The following is an 11,453-nucleotide window of genomic DNA, read 5'->3' as shown; positions in this document are numbered from 1 at the left end:
TAAAAGGAAATAAAGTCTCAAGCCACTTGGGAACAATGCTATTAGAGATTCCAAGTGTTTTTTTTTTGTTTTTTTTTTTTTAAATATAAGGTTGGAAATGGGAGGTATATAATAAAGACTGGCTACATTTTACCCTAGGTTCTTGGGTAACCTTTAGGTCCCTGGAATTTTCCAAGTGGTAGGAGTTTCGTTGTTACTCATGTTGGGCCCCTTGGACCCCTAGAGAGTTTATGACAACAAGATGACTCAGGATGGGGACTGGTCATGCCAGAAATACCAGCCATGAAGTTAGGGTAGATGCGGCGTTGAGTCTTGTGGTGATACCATCAGTCTGATGTGGAGATGGGAATTTAGCTGTTCGGCCTGTGATTCAATCAATCATGCCTAAGTGATCAAACTCTTAATAAAAATGTTGTGCAGGCAGCCCCGGGTGGCTCAGTGGTTTAATGCTGCCTTCAGCCCAGGGCGCGATCCTGGAGACCTGGGATGGAGTCCCACGTCAGGCTCCCTGCATGGAGCCTGCTTCTCCCTCTGCCTGTGTCTCTTCCTCTCTCTCTGTGTGCCTCTCATGAATAAATAAATAAAATCTTTAAAAAAAAAAAAAAAAAGGCAACGTTGTGCCCCAAAGATTGCATGAGCCTCCTGGTTGGACAAATTCTGGATATTGTCACACATCAATGTACTGGGAGGGTAGCGTGTCCTGACTTCTTGGAGAGAAGACAAAGGGAATTTCACATTTGGGATTCTCACAGACTTTGCCCTACATGTCTCTACCTTTGTCTGATTTGCATCCTTTTGCTGTAATAAAACTGTAATCATAAGAAAAACACTTTACTGAGTTCTGGGTCATTCTAGAAATTATTACATCTGAGAGGGTAGTGGGAACCTCTGAATTGTAGCAAGCTGATCAGAAATGATGGTGGCTTGGGGGTCCCTGCACGTGTGGCTCGTGTCTGGCGTGAGGGCAATTTTGTTTGATGACTGTTGTCTTTAACTTTGAGTTTGGTAAAGTCATTGAAGAAAGGCATTTTCAGAATTTTATATAAAATTCAAATTTGGGGTTAAACTGTCTCTTTAAACCAGAAGGAGACCAAGGGTTTTGCTTCTGTTTGAGACTTTTTGCCAATTATTGAAGCTGATAGCAAACCAGTACTTACTTCCTCACCCTCTCCCCCAGCCACCCAGTCTGATTCAACATCAGTTCTCTTGTTTTTTTCTTGACCTAATTTGGCTACTATGACTCAAACTTCAGACCCTCCCAATCATTTCCCATGTACAACGAACCCACTTCAACCCCTTTGGACTGTGAATTGCTTATTTCTCCTTTTCTTTCGCTATCTCCTGTCTGTCCCGTGCAACGCTATAGGAATTGTAGAGAGATTCTGGACACATTTTGTGAAGGTAATGGCTCTCAGTAAGAAAAGAAAACAAAACAAACTCTCCATTTCATAAGTAGAAAAAAAAATAGGTGGCTTTAGAAAGCCATTTTGTTCCTTCTACTGCTATCAGGTAGGATCTTATTAAAACTAATCCTTAAAGATACTTCTACTGTGGAGAGTTTAAAGAAAGAGTATATTCCCTAATGTTTTTTGGGATCATGTCCTAAGGTCTCACTCAAATCTAACAATCTGGAACTTCTTAATGCTCCATCTATAGCTTCCCAATGGTAATTAATGCTCTTTCTTATTGCCCCTTAAGGGCAAAAAAAAACTTGCAGAGAACCTCTTTGCTTAGATGAAGACAATTATTGTAAATACCACATTCCCTTCTGTGATAGGAGAGATATTGATAGAGCCTTCAAGGGATTCTTCAGTATTTTGTCCACCCACTCCTCACGTTATTTTCATCATTGGCTTCATTTCCTATCTTATTCATGAAAACCTCCAAGAGGCAGGGCAGTCAACCACAAGATCACCGACTCAGGTCAATGAAGACACATCTCCTTTTCACGTTTATTTCATTTTTTGTTTTAAGATCACAGAAGAGCAGAGCATTCATACGTGTAAAGTAACAGAAGAGAGAAACAGAATTTAAATACATTTTAAAAGAAAAGAAAAAAAGCTTTTTTTTTTTTAATTTTAATTTTTTTTTTAACACACACTGCGCTTTTTATTTTCCTCCACAGAGCTAGTATCCAGGGAAAAAAAAAGATCCATCCAATAAACAAAAATAAACTTTGAACAACAAAAAAACAAAAAACAAAAAAATGGCCATGTGTTGTATCATCAAGGAAAAGTCTATAGGGGTGAAAAAAAAGGAATATATTTATATATATATATATTTATATGTATATAACACTGTTAATAAGGAGAATTCTAACCAAGAGCAGGATTTATACACCCTTCAATAGAGCAGTGAGAAGGAAGGGGTGAAGCAGTGTGGGGGGAAAGAAGGTGGAGGTTTTGTTCCATGCTTCTCTCCCCCTGCAGTTTTTTTTTCCCTTTAACCTTCCCCCCATCCCAGTGAATACTTAGGGAGCAGCACTTGGCCACGATCACCAGAATGAACCATTTACATTCTCTGGTGAAGAGCAAAGACTTGGGGAAGTGGGTCCCAAAAAGGCTGCAGATAGCTTAGAATTACTGCTGCGTGCCATGAAGCTAGTAGTTCCACGTATTTTCTTCATTTGCAAGAAGCAGATTTTTACTCTGTGCCTGGCTTTTACATACAGAAGGCTTGTGCAGAGGAAAACATAGCTGTAGGAGTAGATCCAGGAGCACCACTCAATGAGACACCTCTGAAATAACCATGCAAATGGAGAGTTGTCCTCAGGGAGGGGTGGGTCATTCTCCCATTTAAAGAGAGCTTTGAAAGTGCTCTAAACACATCGCACATCCTTATCTACATCACCCAATACACGTGCTGGGAAGTTATGAATAATCCCTGCTCTTTGGGACACGGGAGACTCAGAATGTTTCTGTTCTCTTAGGCAATGAATGAAAAGCTAAGTTGAGCCTCCAGGATAGTGGGGGGCTACACTTTGATGGGTTGAAACAAGTGGGCCTGTGCTCAATCCATTCAGCATATGGCACAAGAAAGTAATTCCTCACGAACTGCCTGAGAAATAGCATTTCTGCGTACCCTTCTCTCAGAGAACTGAGCTTCCACATTTGATTTGGGCCTTTCACAACAACTCTCCCTGTGTTCGACTCTGTCACCTTCTGTTTATTTTTGTCCTATTTTTAGCTTGTCTTCTTTAAATGATCTCGACCTGTACTTTTTCAAAATGAGGCTTGTTTTCTCTCAGTCCACTTGCTTGACTTCACAGCCTCTTAGTCAAGTTTAGGGCAACTATGCCATGAGAAAATCCTTACAAAACAAAATGTATTGTCTTGTCTGTTTCTCACAGAACAGCCTTTTGAACCTGCCTGGGACCACTTGCTTACTGCCATCAGCAAAAGCAAAGAGTTTTCAAGGACACACATTTACTGTAATGAGGCACTTGGCCCAGAATGAGAAAAAAAACAAAAAACAAAACAAAACTGATGTTTCCTTTCATACACACAACATGCATAATAGCCTGGCTACTTTCCTTCCTATGAAAAGTTATTAGAATATAGTTCAGCAGTTTGATTTTGTATTATAAGGAAACAACTCCAGTTATTTCAGTGCCTTCAGTCTCATCTGAATGTGTCCCTTCTCTACCTTGCTAAGAAGTTTTGTTCAAAAGAGAATTTTAGAACCTGTCCAGGGACCCTGTAGTCTAGAAGTTTTTGCTTTGGAAATGGAGATGATGGAATGATGGTTCGGAGGAACAAAGGTGGGAGAGGGGCCAAACTGGAGGTGACATGCAGCTGTTTGGAATGATCAGCTGACCACATCCTACATGAGCATTAAATTCTTATTTGAAATCAGAGTTTAGAGTTGCCAGAAGTCTGAGAGATGTGATCCAAATACCTTATTTTTGGGATGAGAAAACCAGGTCTCAGGAAGTTTAAGTGACTTGCTTAAGGTCACCTCACTTGTCTGTGTGGCCAGACCCTAGCCAGATTCCAATGCTTCACCTTAAACTTGCCATTTATCTTGGGTGGAGGAATGTACTTTAAGTGTAATGTTAATTTGACCTAAATCTCTTTCTATAACAGTCCATGCAGAAAGTTCTCGTGAGTCCCAAAGTCATCTCTTTGATGCCTCTTTGTGGCTGTTCAGATTGTAGAAAATGTATATATGTCACTCTATATAAACACATCAGACCCTTCAGAAAGACTCCAAGAGAAGGTGCCTGAGAGAGATACTCCCAGTTAAAGTAATTCTGTCCTCAGTTGCAATATTCAGGATAGGTATGTAGAAATATAGGTTTGTCAGATTAAGTAAAAGTAATAATTTCCTAGGGTAACTTGGCAAGATAGTTCTCAAGAATATAACATATTTCTAAGAAATCTACAATTTCTTAGAATCAAGATGACAAAGAAGCTTTCCCAATGTCATTTTTTGGATGGAAAATAAAAATGGAGTAATATTGTACTCCTCGAGCTGTAGGTGACTTCCTTGGACCTATTTAAATAAGCCATCTTAGATGGTTGGTAAGAAGTATCAAGAAGACGCTGGGAGTTGATGCAACAGACACACGAGCCCTTAAAACTCCTTCCTCCCTGTCTTCTCATTTCCCTTGTTTTGGGGTCAGGTGAGCCAACTGTGGCAACAATTGGGAAAAACTCCACTTAGGTCCCACAGGAACTAAGAGGTGGCCTCCTGTGACATGAGCAGGATGTCGACCTTTAGGAATTCCTGTGGGTCTGCTTCCTTTTGCTGAGGCAACTTTCTTGTTCGAGACATTAGTCATACTCCTTCCCATTCTGACCTGTGAAATGCTTCAGTTTTTATTTATTTTGTGGGGGTTTTTTTTTTCTTTAAGATTAATAGATTTAGCTGAACCTGGGCACCGCCTGAAAAATGAAGTTTACATAGTTTATATCATGTACATAAACTAGCGATTTACATTGATTTACACATGATTGGTGCCTAATTTATTAATCAGCACACAGTATGTAAATGCACTGAAAAGAAATCAAGATTTTAAAATAAGTTTTCCATAATATCCATAAACATTTGCGCTGGTGTAAATGTTAAACCTAAACCTAATGTTAACACCAGCTTCTTTGCCAAGAAGAAAGTGATGTACATTGCTGGGTGAAAACAAATTCTCTCTTGAATTTCAGTTGGCCGCATTTGACAACACAGCTACATGCAAATGAGAATAGTTTACTTCTCTTCCACTAGTATGCACATAAATGTAAACTCCATTTTGCATTTAGTGAGATGTTTACAGATACTATGCCAACCATGATGGAAAATTTACATCACTGGGGCAAATGTAGTCTTTGGAAGAGAAATATTTTAAGAATGTAAGAAAGAAGACTTCCTGAACTGAATTTGTGTTTCTTAATTTAGGGTCCTATCTCATCATTTTTGTGGTATGTTTAACATTTGTCTTCAAAATATTAATAGTTTTTATAGGTCAGATATAGCACTGCACTTCTATTTCTATATTAAAAAAAAAAAAAAAAAAAGATAGTTACTGGTAACTGAGACTAAATCCAGGCTAAAAAGTTATGAAGATGAGAAAAATAAGGCCATGGTTAATCCATGGAACTTGGTCTACAAACAAATTCCTCTCAAACAAATAATTACAAAATGGAAAAAGATGGGGCTCCGTATCTTTCTAAATGAAGCATAGCTCTCTTTTTTTTAAACCAAATTCAGTACTTTTCTTCCTTTTAAGTTTAAACCGTTATTCTAGATTTGTCTTATAATACATACAATATTGTAAATATAGCATCTGTAAAGATAAGATTAAAAAAAATACATACACATATATATTATTTTTCCACAAATAATTCAAGGCCTGCAAAAAACAAAAGGAGAGATTCTGGGAGACAAGCCAATAGAAACAATCAAACCACAAGCAACCTGGGGATGGAAACTGTGACTCTGGAGTAGTTAAGAAGCTAACCACCCCGTAGGTAATAACTCAGAAATAATCTCATGCTGAGGAGTTTAGTTTTTGTGTGCAAAGGAGGTAAGTCCATTTTTGGAGGAGAAACAGATTTTTGTTTCTGTCTCCAAGAACATGAAAATCACGAGTACTTTTACAAGGTCTCTATGAATAGCCCCAGTTGACTGAATATGTGGTAAAAAAAAATGCCCATGGCAAGGGAGAAGTCTGTCTGACTTGGAAGAGAAGGCAAAGGTCAATAGGACAATTCTTCCCCAACAGAAAACACAATTTTTCCCTAAGCCTTAGTTCTTTTAGGGCAGAGGGATTTTATGTCTCAAAACAAGTAAGACTGTTCCTCCAACAAGGCAACACCTTCTGATGAACAATTGCACAGAGGATATAATTCTGCAGTTGTAAAACCTAGGATAGTTCTCATTCTTCAGGAAGTGCCCTTGGTCAAGGTCATTTCTGCTTTCGTTAACGGAAGGTCAGTTCTAAGGATTTCATTTTATGAATAGTGGAGTTTCGTTTTGCATACAGAGGACATTAAATATATTAGCCATTCAGATTAATTGATGAATTTCACTTCTCTCAGGGTATTATTTCCAACCAGTTGGTTCTTTTCAGTGCAGAGTTTCAAGTTTTGAGTACCAACGGACAAGATTCTTGAAGGGATTTAGAGCAATATGATGAACTAAATTCCAAGAAGTTCCATGTTCGGACTCAATTTCTTGGTGTAGTCCTCTGGCTGCTACCTTTTTCCTGACCTTTCTCCAAATTATGTTCTCCTCCATTCTTCACACTGCTTAGAGACATTCTCAAACCTATGAGATTTCTGGGGTCAATGTTTGCTCTGAAACAGGAGCCAGGACCAATTTTTTAAATTCCCAGATCCTGCCGGAGATATATGCAAACACCACAATATTCAATATATGTTTAATTATGTTTAATATATGGTCAATTATATTAAAACTCAGGGAACAAATGGTGCTGACAAGGCAGACATTCCTTTCAGTGGAGAATCTTCTTCCATAAAACCAAGACCTTGTCCTTATGATAGGGTGGAGATAATATGAAATGTAGGCGTATGATTAAAATGTGTCACATGCCACAAGGATCTGTTCCCGAAACTGACACTAAACCGAATTAACACCTGCTACTTTTCTTTTCTTATATATCTTTAAATTAGCATGCATTCCTCTAAAGCTTCCACTTAAGGATGTGACTGGCTCTTCAATATATGAGGAACATTTATCACCAATGATGATAAACTTTTATTCCTGTACTACGACCACAATGTTAGAGAAACCCCGATTGTCAATAAATTGATGCTGGATAGGAATATGGCTCACCTTCCCTATATTTTAGTAGCTACTTTCTTGGATAAGGATTTCTCTTCTATGTGAGGATCTGCCACAAATACTCTTATCCATCCCCAAGCCCAATTTGTCCTTCTGTCTCCTGTCTAAACTGCAAAATCATAAAAGAAGGCTGGTAATAAGCTTTCTAAAACAAACAATAGAATCCCCTAGAACAGATTTAAAATGTTGCTTATCAAAGAGATCATTACCTTCAAAGACAAGGCTCATTACCTTCAATTAAAAAAAACTATCAGTAGAAATTTCAGATCCTTCCTTCCGTTCTTCCTTCCTTCTTTCCTTCCTTTTTTCCTTTCTTCCTTCCTTTCCCCTTTTCTTCTTTTTTCCCTGGCTTCCTCTCTTCCTTCCTTTTTCTATTTGCAGTTTGGAAGTTTCCTGTTTTATATCCTGTGACAGCTATTTTTCAAGTTCCACAACTAGATGAGGTACCATATTTGGCTTTACATTCAATTAGGACCTCAATAATAATCCTCTGTCTTTTCATAAACCGAGCCACTTCTGATGCCTCCTATAGTCTAAGTGAAAGCAATGGTTGGTTTCCTGACAAAGATATCTACAGGCAGAGAGCCAGCTCTCTCCGCAAGACCTTTCCTAAGAAAATTCTGGTGCTGCGGTGATAACCAAGCTTTGTGGTATGCATACAACTTCTGCCTAAATTATTTTCCCGGTTCTTTTGATTAAGGAACGAATTCACATTTCAGAGGACTCTTGTCGATGTGAACTTAGGCAGCATATTCCCCACAGTATCTTTTTCAGGAACCGGAAGCCAAAAGTGAGCAGGGAAGGTGACATAGATCTTAGTGGCCTGGCCTAGGATAATGATGGACTACCATGAACACTGCAAACATTACCAGTGGAGCATAAAGGAGGCCACCAAATAAAGCCTTAGCTTACACCACCAGGTCAGAAATCTGCAAAGGAGCACAAGGGGTGGATTCCTTCTTGTTATGGTCAACGCTTTGTACACAGTTCTGCCATTATCTCTACAAGATGAGTAGGGACCGGTGCATCTGTCTGCTTTTCCTGCCTTGCTCACTCTCACTATATTGTATCTGAAATAGGAAACAATCTCTGCTCAAGGGAATCCATGGGCCAAATGCAGTGTTATTCGAAGATCAGGGAAGGGGCAAAACAGGGCTGCTTAGATCTCCACGTGGCTCATCATCCTTTTGTTGGAAATTGACACTTGGAGACCTTCCTGCTTCTTGGGATTTACTCAACACATGCTACTCACTCCTGCAGCAGAGCAGATCTAAGCCTGCAGAAAGCCAGGAAATATATCAATTCCTCAGACTCATGAAACAAGAGTGAAATCAGAAACCTTCTCTCCTAGGTCACCTCATTGACGTCACTGATTCTTTCTACTGTTCGCTCACCCCATCAATAGTAGGCACTTTCATTTACAGTGATATTCTGAGTGACTCTCGACTGGGTTCTGATGATTGGACTAAGAGGAATATGAGGCTCTGCCCTTAGAAGGGGCACGGCTTGGTGTGGATACACGCTGATGTCATGTGACAGCCATGGGGGGGAGGGCGGGGGACTCTGCTCCACGCCTCCTTCCCCACCATGTCCCCCAGCAACTTGTCACAGCCGCGTCTCACAATTACAATGCGGGACAGTATCTACAGCACAATGAGTCTATGTACACATGGACCATTCCCTTGGCATGCTTTAGAGAGAGACACACACGCTCACACACGTACACCCACGTGAGAGCGAGACTTGAGCACGCGCATACAGTGGAGAAAATTAAAATGGCACTTCCTAGTGTCTGCGGCATGACTGGTGCTGGGGGGGTGGGAGGGGGTGAAGAGAAGCAGCAGCTGGGGGCCTTGTGCAGGGGGGCTGAAGGGGGAGTAATTGGGATGGATGTAGGGGAGATAGAACACACTGGAGGGGGAGGAGATGGTCTTAAAAGTTGGGGAGACAGTGGAGGCAGATAAAGGCTCGACACAGGATTCCAGCGTGGATTCCACTGATAGTCTGAAATGGCTAGGAGTCAGCTCAAATGAAAAACAAAATAAAAAGATGATGGAAATAGAAACACCAAAGGCAAGACCTTATTTTTTCTTTCCCCACGGATGAAAAAGAATGAAGGAAGGATAAAGTGTGTGTGTGGGGGGGTTAATACCCATCTGACACTTCTTCTCTTGACTTATTTTTACAACATCCGGGTGTCCTTAGCATGATGTCATCTTTATAGAGAATACATTTGCTTCGATATACACATAGCCTTGTAGAGCGTTTCCCACCCTGATTCATAGTTAGACTTTTATTGATGGACTTTAAAATGGTCTTAAGTGCATTTTCTTCTTCGTTTTCTTATTTCCCCCTTCATCTATAAACACACAACGTTGTAAAATAAACAGGCTCCCCCCATCTCGCGCGCTCTCCCTCTCTCTCTCTGTATCCTGTGTGACGCATTTTTGTGTGTTTTTTAAAATTATTTTTAAATTTTTATTCTATTAACATTTGCTGAGAAGGCAGAGCAGAGATGCTGCCAGCAGCCACAGTGGTACGGCCAGACTGATGGATCCATTGATTCCTCTCACCGACCCGGGCCCTGCGATGCAAAAGAGAAAGACAGGAGAAGAGTTAGAGCCAGCCCACTCCAGGTGACAGCTGACAGCGGGCAGTGTCGGAGGTACAAGGGCCAGGGAGCAGCACCTCAAAGCCAGTGCGCTTGGGTACAGCCCAAGAAGGGCTCACCATCTTCCCTAAATCCTTCTCCTTGAGTTTTAAGTATCTCAAGGGGTTTCCGTGATTGAACACTTCTGTACACAGAGCTCTCCTGCTGGAGAAGGCTCACTGACGTGTCTGCTGGTGCAACGGGCTCCTTCCTCTTCACCCAGCCTCCTCTCGCACGCTCTGCTCGGCATAGCGCTGTGATGCCAGCACTCGTTAAGATTCCAAGCATTGATGGGGTCTTTCAGCAGCCAGACACCGGCTCCTCCAGCTGATTCATCACAGTGTCTCCATCAATAAAACATGGGACCAATCTGAAACTCTCATTTCTCAGGGGGAAGCAGTAATTATTTATTTGTTAATGGGAAGGGGAATTGTTTCCAAGGAACATTTGTGGCTGAATGTCACCTTGCTGCAAGGTAGAGAATAAGTGAACTCTTGTAGGGTCTTAAGAGGCAGCCGGGGATCATCTGGTCCAAACTCTTCATGTGACACTTTAAAGATCAAAAGCAAAGGCAACAGGAAAACCACAACAGGGACCACCAAACCTAGAGACGTTAAGAGGTAGGTCCAAACCAGAAGCAGAACCGAGACATGGACTTGTCCAGAATTCACCCTGGAGGGGTGGCCCCCGTGTATTCCCACTGCCACCTTAGTTTTCCCAACATGGACACGATGTGGGGTATATGGGAGTGTGGATCTAAGAGGGAGACTGGAATGGAAAGGAAAGCGGAGAAAGGATTTGTGTGTTGACAGAAAGGAGAGAACTGGGGCAGAAAACGTAGGCCCCAAGAGCTCGTCTCTGACGCTTTGCTTGTTCCATTTTCTCCTTTTGCATAGTTCTGTTCATATAGATCCATCACAGGAAGAAAATGTTAGTACTTTTCACAACAAGGATTTTTAGATTTAAGACTGCATGCTTAGACAATGATATTTAAAAGAGAAATCAATGTGACTAATTATGGGTCACTTTGCAGTTTTGAGGGCACATATACAGATCAATGTGTGTGAATGAATGTGCACGTGTGTGCATACGCGTGTGTGTTGAGACCTATGATGGTTTGCATGTGCAACGGAAGCATCCTCTGGTATGCAAATGTTTCCAGGATTGTCTACAAACATATCTGGTCAGAGGCCAAACAACAGAGAAGATGTTGAATTCAAGAATGTTTTCCTAATCTGTGTTTTACATAAACAATGGCAACAACCACCCAATAAAACCAACAATTACACAGCACTTAGGATAAGGTACTGTTACAAATGCTTTACACATGTAAGCATATAACCATGCTTTGAGGCAGGCATTAGAATGAACCCTTTTTTTACAGTGAGATAGTAAGAGGCAGAAAGAGGTTAAATCTGTTGCAAAAATTTACACAGCTAGTAAGCAGAGGAGCTGGGGTTTTTACCCAGGCGGCTGGCTGCAGTCTCTGCCTGTCACCACCACA

The 11,453-nt window shown here is 40.8% G+C and overlaps 1 protein-coding gene across 4 annotated transcripts in view; it reads right to left on the bottom strand.

The window, feature by feature from the left end:
• Positions 1-1,928: 1,928 nt before the first annotated feature.
• Positions 1,929-11,453, bottom strand: part of LSAMP (limbic system associated membrane protein) — a 637,815-nt gene continuing 628,290 nt past the window's right edge. For all 4 annotated transcript variants that reach the window (XM_072812461.1, XM_072812458.1, XM_072812460.1 and 1 more), the window contains one exon: positions 1,929-9,883. In XM_072812461.1, coding sequence (XP_072668562.1) covers positions 9,786-9,883 — 98 coding nt within the window. In that variant the 3' untranslated portion in view covers positions 1,929-9,785. The remainder of the gene's footprint in view (positions 9,884-11,453) is intronic.

The sequence above is a fragment of the Canis lupus genome, chromosome 35 (genome assembly GCF_048164855.1).
Source record: "Canis lupus baileyi chromosome 35, mCanLup2.hap1, whole genome shotgun sequence".
Taxonomy (NCBI): domain Eukaryota; kingdom Metazoa; phylum Chordata; class Mammalia; order Carnivora; family Canidae; genus Canis; species Canis lupus.
Note: the sequence above shows the minus strand (reverse complement) of the source record. Positions and strands in the feature narration are given on the sequence as shown.